Genomic DNA, 17,670 nt, shown 5'->3' with positions numbered 1-17,670 from the left:
AGGATTATCCAATAACAATATAATTGTGGTTATTTAGACTTAGATTCTAGTGTGAAATATGCCTTAACTCCGCGTTTTATTTTGAACATCATGTCTTAGCGCCCTGCGTTTTTTACTGAGAACGGTTGTCACAATATTAAGAGCTAATTAATCATTTGGGGGATTACCAGTTTGTCGCCAGACTCTGTATCAGTCTGAGAGCTGAGGGTGGAAAAGGACGTTGCCTCTTTATTCCCTACCGTGCTTTGGGAGCCTGTACCGAGGCCTGGTACATGGGAAATTGAACGGATGAATGAATGATTGAACAAATAGATTCTTATGGAAGCTCACTGCATAGAGGTGATTCACGAACTCACATAATTGTTTCCACAGGAGGAAACAGTACATAAGGGAAGTTAGGCTGTCGGTCATGGAAGTAGGGTGTAGGGTTATGACTCCCTTCCTCTCGCTATTGGGTTTTCCTGTTGTTGTAAATGCTAATAAACCGAGTATAATGATGAAGGCAGGAAATCCCTTTGGGAATTGTTAATGAGGCTACTCTGACATCCCTAAGGCACATTTTGTTTAGTAATTGTCATCTTTCAAGCCTTAGTCACAAACGGCTTATGAGGGTTTTTTCATTTCGTTGTTTGCAAGAAAAAAAAAACCCTTGCTTTCTTGTTGAGTATTTCTGTAAAATGTCAAAATTCCAACCTAGTAGGATTGCTGACACACAAAACTGCTGTGCAATCGGTTTGTTCCTCCCTCCCACATTTACTGTTGACCTAACCCCTTAGCTCTTCCTCCTAACCTTCTGGATGGTGTTATCAAGCTTTTCTGCCTGCATCATTAACTTCAAACCTACAGATACTTTTATTTAATAATGCATGTAGGGGCGCCTGGGTGGCTCAGTCGGTTAAGCGTCCGACTTCAGCTCAGGTCACGATCTCACGGTCCGTGAGTTCAAGCCCCGCGTCAGGCTCTGGGTTGATGATGGCCCAGAGCCTGGAGCCTGCTTCCGATTCTGTGTTTCCCTCTCTCTCTGACCCTCCCCCGTTCATGCTCTGCCTCTCTCTGTCTCAAAAATAAATAAACGTTAAAAAAAAATTTTTTTTTAAAAATAATGCATGTAAATATATATATTCTTTATTATTATTATTAATGCATTATGTATATATGTATATATGTAGTATGCATATATGTATATATGTATTATGCATATATGTATATATGTATATGTATACATATATATATGCATGTATATGTGTATATGTATATATGTGCATATATGTGTGTGTGTGTGTGTGTGTGTGTGTGTGTGTATATATATATATATATTCATGACTGGATGCATAGACTTTGTCGATCAAGGTGACATGTTTTCTTCTCCTTTCCTGTGTCTGCATAAGCCTAATACCACATACTGCATGTCACAGCACTTCCTTTTTTTATTTTGCTGGACACTGAACATTGAGGTGTGGTGTTATAAGGCTGCCACTTGAACCATTATTTTTCCAGTTACGTGAGGAATTTGACCGCGGGGTCGATGTCTCTCTGGAGGAAGAGCACAGCGTTCATGATGTGGCTGCCCTGTTGAAGGAGTTCCTGAGGGACATGCCGGACCCCCTTCTCACCAGGGAGCTGTACACGGCCTTCATCAATACTCTCTGTGCGTAATACACACATTTGCAGGAATGTGTCCCGGGAGTCCTGGGATGTCCAACTCACTCATCAAACCGTGTGCATGCGTTTCCCAGTACCTCCTTTTGTTCTTATTTATTGGTCTCTAATGAGTGGGCTATTTGGGGGAATTTTGTGAGATTTCCCCTGGGGACAGTTAGCAAGAAGAAAGTTGCGATAGAACAAAGAAGAATTTGGGATGCTTTCAAATGACCCCAGCTCAGTAGAGAGTGCTATATATTGATGCTTTGAAGTAACAGCAAGAGTTCCCGTTGAGTCTGTGCCTAAAAATGAGTTCGCATTACTGGTAGGAGGAAGGAGGGAGCCACAGAAACCCAGAGTGAGAAAAGGCAGCAGGCGACATTCCAGGGAAAGCACGATGGCATAGTCCAGTGCCGGAATTTTCAATATGGCTGCCCCGGGGCTATAGATGCAGATCCCGTGGAGGCGTAAAGGAAGAGAGGGAGGAGGGACAGGCCAGAGCTGTGTCAGCCTCCATACATTTCTTCCTCCAACGCTACCATTAAAATAGGATCACAAAAGAGAGAGAAGACAGTCATTGTGCCGTGTCTTGGCTACTGCCAACAAAAAGGCAATTCCTTGTGCATTGCTCGACGGAAAAGGGCCTCACATCTGCTATAAACTCAACATGGCGAGTGTTCACCGATTCCCAGTCATCGTTAGTAAATATTTACTGAAAACGAGAGCCTGCGATCCCCAAAGTAAATGATGGGTAATGCCAGGGAAAGGAGGGAGAAGAAAGTAAGCGAAATTAAGTTATCTTTCTACCATGGACTAGAATGCTTTCTCTCAATGTTGCAGCTCCCTGGGTCTGGTTTATCTTCACGGCTTTCATAGAACCTCGTGCTAAATTGCTAAGCCAGGGCTCCCATTGGGTGGAGTGGAATGTGACTTGCCTTGCTAATCCCTTTCGGAAAGCCGTCAGGAGGGGCCTCTTCTCCGAGCCCCAGTGGTGGGAGCTCCCCCTTTAACTGACTTAGAATGCCTCCTTTTGCCTTGCTTAGTGTTGGAGCCAGAGGAACAGCTGGGTACCTTGCAGCTTCTCATCTACCTTCTACCTCCCTGCAACTGCGACACGCTCCACCGACTCCTTCAGTTCCTCTCCATGGTGGCCAGGCACGCCAACGACAACGTCAGCAAAGATGGGCAAGAGGTAGGCACCCCACCCCCCGCCGCCACCCTGCATGCTGGGACTCGTCCTTTGTCCCCTTGCAGAAGAGTGGGCGTCAGTTCGGTTAAGTGTTTCACCTGGAGGAAAGGACGCCTGCCCTTTCCTGCCCTAGCTTGTCCATGTAGAACGAGAACTAGTGTTTTCTCCGGCGGGACAGTTCCTAAGAGCGCACGGGCCCTTAACCTCCTGTGTTTCAAGACGGCTTCCAAACGAGGCTGTCATTTTCCCTGACGGTGCTTTGCTCAAGACCTTGAATCTCCGTTGGTATGAAGAAGACAAACAAATGAGCTACGGAGGGGCTTAGGATCATGAACAACACGGAGTCACGGGGATGGGGGAAGATTGCTGTCTTTGTAATTAATTCGATCTGCTTCTTTCACTTGAAGCCCAAATATGAGGCCACGTTATTCTTCCAGTTTGTCCCTCAAGCTCCCATCTGCCCAATAGTTACAAGTCTGGCGTCCTTTCTCTCCTTAAACCGTCCCGCCAAGACAGGCCAGCTCAATGCAACGGAGGGTCAATCCTGCTTCCAAACCAGGTGAAGGAACTGCACGGTCCTGTGGGCCCTTTTGGGATGTTCTTGTTGAGCCCGGTCCCCACTCGGGCCCTAGTGTGACCCCACCCTCTGCCCATTTGAAGTCCTGGGCTCTGGTTCTCTTTGGTCACACTCATATGCTTCGAGGTGTTTTTTGGTTTCACCCTTGGGCAAAGGAGATGCCGGCTTCAATTTCAGGTGACCATTTAGCCAGCATCCTGTTTAATCTTGACCTTACCAAGAGATCTGTTTCCCTTTTGGATACCATGCCGTCATACTTCTTGACCTTGGATTCCCCAGGTGATCTCAGACCCTTTACTATGCTGACACTCGTTACAAATCAGATGAGAAGAGGCCAAAGGCATTCCAAATTTATTTAAACACAGAAACTTTTCTCTTCAATCCTTGTTAAGCAGAACTCAGCTCTATCATGGATTCTGTTCTGTTTGTCAAATTTCTTTGCTAAAAATCATGGAGATATATATATCATGGAGATATATATATATATATAATATGAAAACATATATATGTTTTCACTTTAATCCAGAACGACAATTTTGCAGTTCTTATCTTCAACCTTCCAGTTGGCGTAAGGATGGAACTTTCCTGAGTTAGCCATTTATCTCTATGGTAGTGATAGTTAGTGAACCCTCTGCTGACTTTAGGCTTCATAATATGGCACTGACACCTGATTTCAGCAGACACAGCTCTTCTGGGGATATGCTGTAATTCTCATAATTGTTAAGTAGTTATATTACCCGTCTGGGTGTCGTCCTTTATCAGCTACTGATGTAACAGAAACCGTAGACTCCTCTGCCTAATCATTGGGTAGAGGCAGGACCCTGTCTGTGTGATTAAGGAGGCAGCGAGGAAAGCAGAAAGTCCAATTGAAGTCACTCTCGCGTTTTTTACAATTCATTTTCAGACGCTCCGTCCAAGGGCGGAACAGGCCTCCATTACTTATGCCCGAAAGAAGAAAATACTCCTAGACAGGTCCCAATGAAACTTAGCATGTTTCCATTGATGTATCTCCCGCCTCGTGCTGGCTGTGCTCCAGGGGCTCCATACGTTACAGCGCTTCCTCCCCTACGCAAGACAGATATAGTTGCCTCCGTGTTTCAGAGGTAGAAACCGGGGCCTAGAGGGGCTAAGTAACTTACCTCGTGGCCCACAGGGAGCTCCACTTACGGTTGTGCGTGTTGCTTACTTGTGCATTTCACAACTCTGGGGGAGGGCACTGTGCACCCCACAGTCGCTGTGGATTTGCAGAGTTAGTAAGACCATAGCCCAGAAGATGGCACGAAAATATCTTGAGGAAGGGGCTCCTTCTTCCAATTCACGCAACGTTGTCATATTGAAGAGGGGGCGGGGCGGTCCAGTGACTAGTAGTTACAGCGGTGGCTCAAACCCAAAGTGGTCTAGCTTACTAAGAGCAGAAATCTAGAATAGAAATTAGGAAAAACCCTCCACTGGGGGTCTAGTTCAAGGTCTTCCAGCTCCCGTGCGATTGATGTTTGGGAGCAGGGAATTGTTGTAGGGGCTACCCTGTGAATTCTGGAATGCTTAGTAGCATCTCTGGCTTCGGCCCACCTGATGCCGGTAGCAGCTCCCCGCCATGCCCCAGGTGTGACCAACCGAAAGCATCTCTAGACATTACCAAAGATCCTGTGGGGGCCGAGAGACGGGGGAAAAGTCACCCCTGGTTGAGAACACTCGGTAGCTTTTATAACTAAGTGACCATGTGTTCTTGGAGAAATCTATTAACCTTCCTAAACCTGAGTTCTGAGCTTTGGGGATAAAACTTCTTCAACCGGCACCGCACAGCGGTTGAGAAGAGTGGTTTACTCTAAGGAATATGCAGATATCCCAGTAACAGCAAGGTTGTACAGGGAGACAAGAGTTCGCAAGGGTTTCTAGACACCCTTGGCCTAAACCTTGAATCAAAACGAAGGGCTAGGAATCAAACGTTAAAGCAGCAGGGGAAATATGAGGAGAGTGTTGTTTCTGTGAATTGGTTCGAAGTCGCGGGAAAACAGGTGGCCCACGCAGCCATCTTGGATTCGAGTAAAGGCCATAGAGTGGGAAGGTCCTGGTGAGGTTTGAGGGGAAATTGGGCTGTGTTTGTAGAGTGCTGAATGCCTTTGTAAGGGAATAGGTGCTTAATTCTTTTAAGCCCTGAATCTCTGGAAGGATTCCACTAAGGTAGTATCACCCACGCTGTAGATTGGTTAGAGGCAGGGAGAGAGCGAGTGGGGTGGCTTTTGTATAAATAGCAATATGGAAACCAGCAGTTCACGTTGTAAATGTCTCCACATAACAGTGGCCTTGGCATTTGAATCGCGTATGTCCTGAGCACCTATCTGAGTTCCTCTAAACGAGTGAGTGTTGTTGTTCAGGAATTTTCGTATTACTCTTCCTCGGATGCTGTGGCCTCTGGGAGGTGGCGGAGGCAAGGACACAAGGCAAAGAGAGAATTAGGGAATGCAGTGAGGACTCACTCCGGAGCTGCAGAGAAAAAGTGGCGAGTGTGGTCCAGAAAAGTTAAGAGGGGCATCACCGAGGAGACTGAGTTTAAACCGCGCATCAGCAGGCGCGTAGGGATTGAATGTCAGCTCCGCTCAGGGATGGGAATTAGCGAAAAACCCCTCTGGTCGAAGTAGGAGCGGACGGAGAGGAACTAGAGAGAGGTAGTTGGCTTAATGTTTGGTGGTAGAGAATACAGGCCGAGCGCAGTGGAGGGAGGCAAAAATCAAGCTGTAAACTACCGTCAAGAAACAAAGCAGTTTTCGACTTTTCCTCTTCCCTGTTGGGTTAGGTACGTTATCTATTTGTTGGATAGTTGTTATGGCTCGGAGCATGAAGAAGGGGGGCCAGCACATCTAGAAGCTTGGAGGCTCACACAGGGTCTAGCCAGCGCCTTGCCACATGAACTTGTTTCTGTAAAACAGAGGAAGAGGGAAACGTACAGAGTTGGGTGGGGGAGGTCATTTTTCTCCTCGATAAAATGAACGTAATATTTCCTTTCGAACTGGCACCTAAAATTTACTGCATCCGTAACTGCTAGGATCTTACAGATTTTGAAAAGACGGACCTGGGGAAAATTGTTGGCTCGTCCGTCAGTGCTTTTCTTGGGGAAAAGAATGGCATTTTAGCAAATCAGGGTGTTTAGCTATCAGTGTTTGCTTTGTCTCATTCCATTTTGTTTACTATCTGCTTTGCTCCTTGGGGGAGAAGAGAAATTCCCAAATGTACGAAAGATTTCATTTATTTTAGAAAGAATATTGCAGGAACATAACTGAGACCTCTTGAGCCGTGGGTTCCCAGGTTGTCCAGGAACCCTCCGGTATCGCACGGAAAATGTGGTATAACTATGCACCGTTTGGGTGAGAGAGTCCATGGCTGGCCTCATTTCTTCAAGGAGTCTACGAGGCACAAAAGGAGTCATGAGCCACCAACATAAAGCTGACATTAGTGATCTTTGAGGAGGTGCATACCTCTACAGAATGGGAGGTTGGCTTTGGAACCGGAGCAGGCCCACTGCCTCGCTCTCCCTAGCCTGAGTCCAGCTCCCCCGACCCTTTAAAGCTAGTGTTCCCATTGCCCCATATTCTGTGACAGGGGCCGGGGGCCACCATGCAAGGGTGACGGGTGGGAGGCGCAGGGTCGGGACAAAGATGCAGGGTGGCTTCTCGGGTCTGGGCTCCGGGCATCACTTCCCTGTCTGTCGAAAAAGGACAACAGCCCAGCTGCTTCATGAGCTTATAGTGCAAAAGAATTGAAACAGCCCGTGGGAAGTCCCTACTCCGGTGGCTGTACGTGCCAAACTTGTAATACATGTGAGCGAGTCATATTCTGTTTAGAAACGATCTAGGACGCTTATTGGGTAAAGAGAAAATTGTTCCTTTAATGGGCTGGCTAATCATTAACTAGCGAACTGCCCCCAAGCGCACATGGTTATGACCTGGACATATGGATACGTAGATGCTGGCACACGAGCACAAGAGTGAAGGCTGTCTGCGAACAGTCTCCTTTCCAGGTTCAAAAGCAGTAAACCGAAGACAGGTCAAAACAAAACAAAAATGCGTTAACAAGCCCCAGCAGCATGGTCTGCAGCTGGGATCTATGTACAATTTTACAGACGGATTGAATTGCATTCCCAGAATAGCAACAGGAGAAGAAGGGAACGGAAACCGAGTTCTGGATCGTCCTTGTACTAAACCTTCTTTTAAAAGAAAACAAAATCTTCTATTTGTTAATGTTAAAAAAAAAAAATCAGGGAAAACCCTGATAGGACTTTAAGAGGAGGGGAGGGGAGGCCCTCGAGATGCCTGAGCTCTCAAGGGATGAATTTGAAAATGACACCTATTTCAGTTTATCCTTAGCCATAAACTTCCAGGAAGAGAAATGAAAAATAAAGGGAAAAAACATGGCAGGGTTTGTATGAATGAAATAAAACAGAGACAAAATAGTTGAACCGTCCTACACAAAGAGCACTTCCTTGAAAATTCCCAGTGTTGACCATTCAAAAGCATTTCACTTGGCAGGAAACCTGAAAACAGGCTCCCCTTCCAAAAATAGCACCCACTGTGTGCCACTCGGGGCCACGCGGGGATGGCAGGGCCGGGTAGCCGCAAGCTCGGGGCTCCCCAGGACAAGGGTCAGACCAGGAGTCTCTCTCGTGGCTGTGAACCCGGACTCTTGAATTCTGCTCTGTGTGCCCGGGTGCCCCTCGAAGGTTGGGCACATCTCCCCAGGCTGAGCAGCCATGGTTCCCGGATGTATCCCTGCATTGCTCGATTTTCAACTCGTATCAACAAGAGACATAAACATGTGCCTGGATCGGTGGTTCCCGCTCAAGGGCAGTCTAGCCCCCCGGGGGACTCGCGGCAATGGCCTTGCCTGCCTCTCCTGCAGCGCCCTTTGCCGCACTGGCATGCCTCGATGTGTTTTACGTGTTTCTGTTTTCCCATCCAGCGTTCTTCCTGCAGTGGAATTGTCCCTTGCCCCAGCCCCTCCACTTCTTCCTTCATGGTGTTGTGCAAATATTGCCACCTCTTTGGAGTGTCCCGGGGGCCTCCAGGGCTGATAGCTTCATACTTTGTACTCGCCACTTGGGCCTGATATGTCTGTTTCCCCTCTAGAAAGTGAACTCTTTAAAATAAGGACTGTGGTGTCATCATTGTTGAAAATTGTTTAAATAGTGAGAATCCATGAAAACTGTATAGCCTGTGGTAGGTGCTTAGTGGGTGATTTAATAGAGAGATGATGAATGCATGGATGCAGGGATAGATGGAGGGCTGGCTGGTGGATAGATGGATGGATGGTTGGTTAGATGGATGGATGGACGGACATCAGTAGTTTTTAAAAGCAGACAGGGTAGACATTTATAGAGTGCCGGTTTCACAACGAATAACTTAGAGACGTAAAATTGTGCTTAATATGCTATTGAAATGACCAGGGAGCTATGAGAGTCAATCCAAGATACGAAGCAAAAGGAAAATGACAGTGCTCCTCACGGATTCTTCCAGAAATGATACGGTCCTTGCAGAAAAGAAAGGGGAAAAGGTTCCTTCGATTACCGAACCACCCAGCAGTTTGAAAAGCAAAAATAACACCAATCCTTGTATTCCCCGCTCTTGTAGGTCACTGGGAACAAAATGACATCTCTAAACTTGGCCACCATATTTGGACCCAACCTGCTGCACAAGCAGAAATCCTCAGACAAAGAATTCTCGGTCCAGAGTTCAGCCCGGGCTGAGGAGAGCACAGCCATCATCGCTGTGGTACAGAAGATGATTGAAAATTATGAAGCCCTGTTCATGGTAAGTGGCTCTTCTTTTGCACGACATCTCAGTAAATGGCCTATTAATTCTCTTTAGTGGCATAATGAGACCCATGCACACCATGTTCTGCTCTAGAGTGCCGGTCGTTGCCTGAATTCGTTGGCAACCAGACAGTTTCAGTAGACGTAGAAATTCACATAGCTGTGATGCCACTGGAAATTTGCGATTCCATGTTTAAACAAACCTACCCAAGTTATAAATTTCATTTCGTCGGCCCCTAAACAACGGTCACAATTTGGAGTCATTTAGTTATTCAGGTAGCAATGTCCTTGCTCAAAAGTATTGATAAAACCCTTTCTTTGGGGAATTATGTGTGGCCCTCATGAATTCATGTAATTCACGACCGTCTCCATCGATGGCACCTCCTGCAAGGTCCATCTTGACATTCTAGCTGCTCCACGAAGCCTCACCTCTCTCTCCCATGTCCTTCTCATGTCACTTCTCTGTCCCATGAACTCCGTTACTGTTCTTATTGATGTTTATCCTACTCAACATTGTGTTACAGTCATTTATGACTATTTCCCTTAGTAGTTTATAAATGCATTTGAAACACGGGCTGTGCCCTCGTTATCTCCTCTCTGTATCCTCTGTGCACTTTTGGAAGGCCCTCCATCTGGCAGGCACTCAATAAATATTCTTTTTTATTTGTATTGAATTACCAGTTCCTGTTTTGCTTCAAAACACCACCCCGCTCACTCCCACTTCCCTTGAAACAGTAGAACAAATGCCAACTCTCTTCTATTTCTGTTCACCACTCCTATCGCATATCAGAATGTACAGGAACTTTCTCCATGTTTCCTCTCCCATTTCTCCTGTCAACTTGCAAGCACTCATCATAAATCTTACCTATTCTGCTAGAGCCTCGTGTGGCTTCTTCCCGAGTATGCTAGTTCCCTCTTTTGAATCTCCTTAGTATTTCGTCTACATTTATCAAATGCCTCGCATTAGATTTACTTCCATGCTTGTCTTACACCAATTATTATATTTTTTTGTACAAATTATTATATTTTTTTTTGTACATTTGAGAGCCAGTGCTTTAGAATCTTTGCCCTCCGTGTCTTACCTGTGTGATCGTGGCCCAGTAACTCAGCGCTCAATAAGCATCGATTTCAGCTTCCGTGAAGTGGGAAAAAAATAAAAATACGACCTATTTCCCAGGGTGGTGCCCAGAATCATTTGATATGTGAAAACATTCTGCAGACTGTAAAATTCTGCGCAAACGTTAATTAATAATTGTATCAGTTGGGCCACATAAGCTGGATCAAGTCTCAGTATTTTTGCACAACAGACGTAAATACCTTGTTGACATAAAGTTTAATCAGATGTTTGTCAGACGGCCTTGCAGCTAACAATTTAGGGACTTTAGCTCCTTGCATCTTGAGACCCTGCGACCCCCTAGGATTTTATGGGAGAACCCAGAAGGGCCATCCATCATGGCTACTCAAATCCCATCGCGCAAGCCATACTTAACTGCAAGGGAAGCTGGGAAATGGATTCCTGCTGGGTGCCCAGGAAGAAGAGAAAAGGGATTTACATTCAATGAAAAGTTCACTGAGGCAGACCGGGCTTTTGCTCGTCTTTGACCCTCTGAAGCGCCGTCCCTGTGTTGCACACAATAAGCTCTCAAAAAAATGTAGAATTAGTCATTGCTTGTATATAAGTTTCACACTTCAGCCAAAATGCTCATAATTAATTACATGTTGGGATGAGTCAAATATCTGAACTTCTCAACATTTTCTTCAAGTTTTAAGTCACATATCATCTTGCCAAGTCGTTTTGGCATTACTTCATGCTCTCTGGATTTTTTTTTTAACAAAATAATACCTCTTGCCAATCTTAATTCTGTTCTCTAAATTCTATATTCTAAGCAAAGTTCTTTAGATAAAACCACAAACCATCGGGCATTTCTCATCCAGTCGGATGCTAACACAGCCAGTCTCGGCCTCCTTGAGAGCACAGTTGCCGCCATTTTCATTGTGTCATTCCCCTCCTTCCCATTTCCTGCCACCCGGACTACTACAAACAGCGGAAGAACACAGTCTTCCACCTTTTCCAGCATTTTCCAAACATGCTTTTCGCTTGCTGTTCTCAGTAGAGATTGATATTGAGAGTCTTCTTGGGTAGTAGCTCCTACTTGTGCTCCCCAGTTGTGGCCTTTACTTCTCAGTGAGGCCTTTCCTGGCCACCTTGTCTACGACACAGCCCCTCCCCCCGCCCACCATGTACACTCATCACTACTAACACAGGGTTTGTACTCATTTCTCTTGTTTGTTGCGTGTTTCCCCACTACAACACAAGCTCCATGACAGGATGAATTTGTGGCCTTTACCATCTACTTCCTTTACAGCATTATCCCCGTGCCTGACACATGGTAGAAACCCAAGCGATAGTGGTTGAATTAATGAGTGACTCCATGGTAGTTCTGGGACATATGATTTCCATATTGTTAATCTTTACTCCTTATACATATCAAAAGGTTTAAACGCGGGGGAATTAAGGACACCTTTGTCAGAGTATGTGAGCCATTACTATAAGCATTCTTGATTTCCTTAGACAGATGATGGGAATTGTGTATTGAGGAAAAAAAATTGTGAGGTAGGGGGAGAGGTGGGCCAGAGACCCCAGGCCAGGGCCCGTAAAAAGCAAACCGACTCTGGAGTCAGAGAACTTGGCTATAGCCCCGTCTTTGCCACACATTAACTTTGTGACGTCACCTTCTGAGATTTCCATCTCTTTAGTTATCAAAGGACGAGGTTAGAACGAACAAGATCCAAGCTCCCTTCTAGTTCTAAACTCTGCATGGCTCTATGCCCTCACACTGATTTTGCCTCTTTTATGTCTACAAAGCACAAAAGAATCCCATCGCTTTGTACGCTGTCTTGGCATATTTGGCATTTCAGCATCTAGTTGGTTATACCAAAGCCGACGGCTGCGTTGGCACAGCTGCTCTGCGTGGGCGGACAAATTTTGTTTTGTGTTTTTAAAGAAGCTTTCGGAATTAGTACAATAATTCCAAACAAGGAAGGCTGAAGCCTGATGGTTGAAGTGTGTTAGCCGTTGTGCCGTTTCACAGCTTTCGGAAGGATTTACGAGCTCCGAAAGGAAGGCTTTGTTCCCCGTTGGCATCAGACAGGAAGACCTGTCAGAAAAGGTGGCTGCGAGTTTGTCCGTGACGGCAGAATGCACCTGCCTGGAGGCAGCACTTCCTTCGAAGAATGGATAGAAGGGCTAGAGAGACCCGCAGAGGCCTGGCGAGGACCCAGGGTTTGTTCTGAGTGTTAGTAATGTCCTTCATTTTCTGATGTTGGGACTGCCTCTCCCACATGGCCAGTATGTGAGTTAATGAGAGAAGGCGGAGAAGAACCTGGCTTTGTCTCATCATACACAACAGGCGCCTCGATCCAGAGGCTGACGCACGGTTCCAGAGTCTGGCTAGGACGGGCTAGCACACCGGTTGTGTGCTTCTCGGACGCTGGCTCGGAAATGCTAGAGCTGGAGAGAGGTCCTGATAACAGCCATCATGAGCACGCTATCAAAACTCAGGGCAGCAGATGGTAACAGTCGTTCTCAAACTTGAGCGTGCAGCAGGGTGGCAAGGAAATTTGCCCAACCTTCAGATTCCCGCGCCACGCTCCAGAGAATCAGATGGGGTAGCGCTGGGATGGGGCCCAGGAATCCACACTTTCTCATGAACGCCTCCTGGCCGTTCTGGTCATCTCTGAACCATGCCTTGGGAAACCACATCTTGGGGAATCCCCAAGAGGCGGGAAAGACCATGAGCTTGGGAAGGCGCTACCAGAATTCAAATCCGTGCTCGGCTGTATATTTGCCGTGGGATCTCGGGCCCATGCTCAACGTCACTAAGCCTTCGTTTTCCCGTAGTACAAAAGCGAGATGAAGTCACCTAATTTATAGGATCATTTTGAGAATTAGAAATGACACTTTAAGACGCTTGGGACAAGAACTGACATAGACTAGGCACGCAAATAAGAAAGATCACTGCTCTTCTTACATGAAATCGATAAGATGCTGCCCTATCACAGCACTTTTAAAGGTGTCGCCTCCGTGGCAAAGCCCACCCTGCCGGCTCTGTAGAAGCATGACCTGCTCCCACATGTACAGAGTCCCTAGCACCCGTCACCTGTTAACTCGCTGTATAACTTACTCATTTATTGTGCTTATTGAAACCCGATAGAACGTGCAAACTTTCTGAAGGCAGGGATTCTCATTTCTTTTGTCCACTGGCGCTCCAAAAGGCAAATAATATATTATTGGTTGAATAAGTGCAACAATATATTGCCAGAAAAATACGCATTTCTGTTGTTTGTTTGTTTGTTTCTGGTTCAGTGCCCATACCCCTTAGATCCCCTCGCCTTTAAATTACGACCCTGTATTTCGCACATCAACAGTTGAATAACTGGATAACATGAAATGATGCTCTCTGGGAACACTGGAAATAAGGGAAGGGTCATGCATATCCGGAAACAGTCTCTGGTATCTTTGTAAGGCAGAAAGCATTCCCCGACTAAATCATTGGCGCGCGCATCGTTCTGAGTCGTTGCTCAGACATACATAACATAACCGAGGCTGGCAACTCCGGAGAAAAGTCATTGCCGCTCCTGGAATCAGTAAGAGCTTCAGAGCAGAGTGGAGACAACTGTCAGCCCATTCTGAGGGCCAATGCTAACTGATTCCTCCCCGGGCTCCTTTTTGGAGAGAGGGAAAGTGGAGCCGGCACCCCCTTCTAGGCCCGTGAAGAGCCCAGCGTGCAGCGGAGACGTGGGAACGCCAGCGCACTCCCACCCCGCTGCTTCGTCAGCCGGAGCTGGGGACCAGCCCCGCGCACATGGGAATTTTCAACTGAGAACAACCCGGAGCAAGGGTCACAGGCCGGCGCGAGGATTCCAGGCTCGGAGGCCAAGCCCCGCTTTGTGTTCTCTCCATTCCCCGATGCAAATTGCATTTTCTTAAAACCGCTTTTGCGTGCCAAGTCCAAGGGAGTCAAGCAGTGATCCGGGTCATCGAATGGGAAACCACCCCCTACCAACGTATCTGGAGAATTCTATATGATTTCCATTTCCTTTTTCATACAACCACTGTTGCTTTTTTTTTTTCTTAATGTTTTGGGTTTTTTGTTTTTTGTTTTTTTTGAGAGATAGACAGAGTGCAAGCTGGGGAGAGGCAGAGACAGAGAGGGAGACGCAGAATCCGAAGCAGGCTCCAGGCTGTGAGCTGTCGGCACAGAGCCCGACGCGGGGCTCGAACTCACAAACGAGATCATGACCTGAGCCGAAGTTGGACGCTTAACCGACTGAGCCACCCAGGCACCCCCGTGTAGTTTTTTTTTACTTTTTTTTTTTTTAAATAACCACTGCTTATGTCCCAGGGCTCAGGCCGGTCTTTGTGTACCTCAGCAGCACCGTGTCGTGAGGAGCAAGCCAAGAGAGTTTGCCCAAGTGACGCGGCAGCTAAGTGAATTATTTCTACAGCATGAGGCCCCCCAAAGACAAGGTGCATTAATATGGTGTCTCGCATGTGGAGTCCATTTGGAAGAGGAAGAGAGAGGCAATTTTAGCCCGTTTGAAAATGGGGAGCAGAGTGCTGTTAACAGCATTCATCCCTCTGGACGAATCGTAACACCGCCCCGCTGGATGTCCAGGCCAGCTCCCATTCCTTGGGGATGTCCAGCTCCCATTCCTTCTGGAGCCTGTTCACCTGGTCCCTGCCCACAGTGACGGAACGCAGGCACCCCTGGCGACACACAGGCAGGGAGGGGCGGAGGCCCTAGTGGGTTTCACCGCCTTTACCCTGTGGCCGTGGAGCAAGGACTGCTGGTTTTTCTTCGTCATCCTTCCTGGCATCTCCCCCCACCTTCCCCATCTCCACGGGTCCTGGGCTCCTCGACTCTGTTTGTTCAGTATCATGCCCTAGTTGCCAAACACGCATGTATCGGGCACTTAAGAGAAACGTGTTGAACTTAAACGCATTCTGACCCTCCAGATGCACCCAGAGCCCCTGACATAATAGGAATCCATCCTCCACCACAGTGACACAGAAGATTCTAGGCTGGGCCTGCCCACGTTTGAGCTTTGGCTCCCATAAACAGCTCAAGTGATTGCTTTCAGTGTGTTTGTTAACTTAAAAAAATGTCACCATGACTTCCAGTGATATTTACTTTTGCTGGAAAGTGTTGCAGTTTTAAATGCCAAAGCATCCTTCGTGGTCCAGCGCAAAGGGACGGATATTGGTTTGGAACACCCAGAGGCAAGTACGATAGGGCTGTGTCCTGGGAATTGCTCTCCGAGAAGCCCCTAATGGTTTGTTGTAGTGACTTAGTAAATGGAGAGAACTTGAACCATTTTTCCCCCTCTGTGGTTTATAGAATAAACTACACCATGGCAGTTATGCCCTAGGCAGTCGTTCAAGGTTTCATTTTTAATTTGATCGGGTGGATTTTGATCGTGACAGTTTTATCCCTTCATATGTGCACTGTTTACATTTTTCCGCTGAAGCAGGAGAGTCCAAAGTTCTTTTGATTTTTGAAATAGCATTCTGCTCTGAAGGAACACATGAAGAGCTAAGGAGTTGAGTCTCCGGATAAACACAACCATAAATGGTACCCTTGGAATATATCTAAACTTACTGAACAGTTGACTAAAACCCAGCAGAGATTTTGATGTGAAACAATACATTGTAAGTGAAGAAGCCACTGGGGCTGGGTTTTGTTTCTTCATTCACATGTGCAGAACTGGTTGATTTTAAAAACTAATGTGTTCTTCGCAATCCTCCTCCTTAGTTTCCGTTTGGCTGTATACAGAATCCCAGAAGAAAAAAGATAAAATGTGTTTGAATATGGAGTCATACGTTTCATTTTTCATTTTTTAAAGTTATCTCTGTGCCCAGCGTGGGTCTCGAACTCATGACCCGGAAATCGAGAGTTGCATGCTCTACTGACTGAGCCAGCCGAGCACCCCTCGTTTTTATATGACTGGGAACAATAGTTTGCATACGTGTCAGAAAATTTCTCACAATCCTCAGTTGGGAACGGAAGTTTGTTTGCCAACTCTAGAAATTAATAGCAAGGGTATTTTGCTAGAACGTGACATTGGTACTCTCTTATAAGCAGAGAGAAGCGTCCATACAAAGCTAACAGAACAAGTGTATACCATAAAGACCAATAATTCTGGGTTCTTTTGCTTATTATTTGTAGCCATTCCGGCAACGTGTTTTGAGCATCCATCGGGTAGAAAACACCACCCGAGCTGGGGTTCTGGAAAAGCGTAATAATACTGACTTGAGTAAGTAGGTGAACGGTCATGGGTGTGCAGCTAGGAGCTTCAGGAGAAAAAAGAACAGGCGGCAAAGGGGAAAAAGAAGACGCAGTTATTTCCAGTGTCTCTCGCAGCCATCATCACATCCCGTGATGAAAAGAGATGTTTCGAGACCCCCACTTGGGGTACCTCGGCCAGGATTGGCAGGCATGCGCTTGCCCTCTCCGAGAAAGGGGCTGGCTGAAAGAGAATTACAACCCTGGGAGCCTGTATCACTTCTGGGCAGACAAGTCCGACCACCCCTGCCTTCAGGCAACTTACCTTCTAATGATGTCTTGAGGTCTGGCGGAAGAGAAGGAACCAGAAGGGAGAAGCTACGTGGAGTTGGCTCCAAGACGATTGCAGATGAGCGGCCAACTGGTCACAAACTTTAACTCTAGCAGTTCAGGGCGGGGGGTGGGGTTCAGGAGTAGAGACACATCAAGAGGAAATCCCACCACTTGGTCACCCACCCGAGTGTTAAGCAGAGGAGAAGAGAGTGATGCTTCTCTGTGAGTGGACGGGAAAAGAGGCAGAGATGGATGCCTGTTAGTCTAGAAAAAAGTCGCAGAACAAATATAGGCCATCTCCATGTTATCCGCTTTTATTTTTTTCTTCTAAGTGTTTCGTTTATTAATTATTCTGTCTGTTTCGAATAGAATCTTTTATTCTAAGCCTCTTGGCAATTGGTAAGGTGCTTTCAAATCCGTCAGCCTTTCTGATCCTCACACACTTCCATAAAGGCAAGTGGGACACATAGGATATGCCCGGACTTTGAGATGCAGGAACAGAATCCGAAAGAAGATCATGGATGTATCCAAGTTTACACTAATTGATAATAAGCAACGAAGCTTATAAAAACGGGACCTCAGGGGCTGTCGAATCTTACTCATTCTTCTGACAACGTCCCGATTCCTGCAATGGAGCGCAACTAGGAATGGTCTGTCTGGATATTTCTGACTTACGTAAGCTCCTGTTTCCTGTCCGTTCATTCCCTCAACTTTTGTTTCTCTCTTAAGTATGGAACTTCACCGAAAATGAATGCTCATCCAACTGAACTGAGCCAGTAGTTTGACAGTTTCATTAAATAATAGCAAATTAAATACACAAATAGGGGCAAAGATTGGAGGG

At 46.5% G+C, this 17,670-nt stretch overlaps 1 protein-coding gene across 3 annotated transcripts in view; it reads left to right on the top strand.

Moving 5' to 3' along the window:
* The window catches only part of ARHGAP6 (Rho GTPase activating protein 6), a 449,432-nt gene that overhangs the window by 409,754 nt on the left and 22,008 nt on the right, over positions 1-17,670 (top strand). For all 3 annotated transcript variants that reach the window (XM_047075884.1, XM_047075885.1, XM_047075886.1), the window contains exons 7-9: positions 1,498-1,648; positions 2,685-2,833; positions 9,029-9,208. In XM_047075884.1, coding sequence (XP_046931840.1) covers positions 1,498-1,648; positions 2,685-2,833; positions 9,029-9,208 — 480 coding nt within the window. The remainder of the gene's footprint in view (positions 1-1,497; positions 1,649-2,684; positions 2,834-9,028; positions 9,209-17,670) is intronic.

The sequence above is a fragment of the Lynx rufus genome, unplaced genomic scaffold (assembly GCF_022079265.1).
Source record: "Lynx rufus isolate CCGP_SWC_20201006 ecotype Redwood Valley unplaced genomic scaffold, mLynRuf1.p SCAF_14, whole genome shotgun sequence".
Taxonomy (NCBI): domain Eukaryota; kingdom Metazoa; phylum Chordata; class Mammalia; order Carnivora; family Felidae; genus Lynx; species Lynx rufus.
Note: the sequence above shows the minus strand (reverse complement) of the source record. Positions and strands in the feature narration are given on the sequence as shown.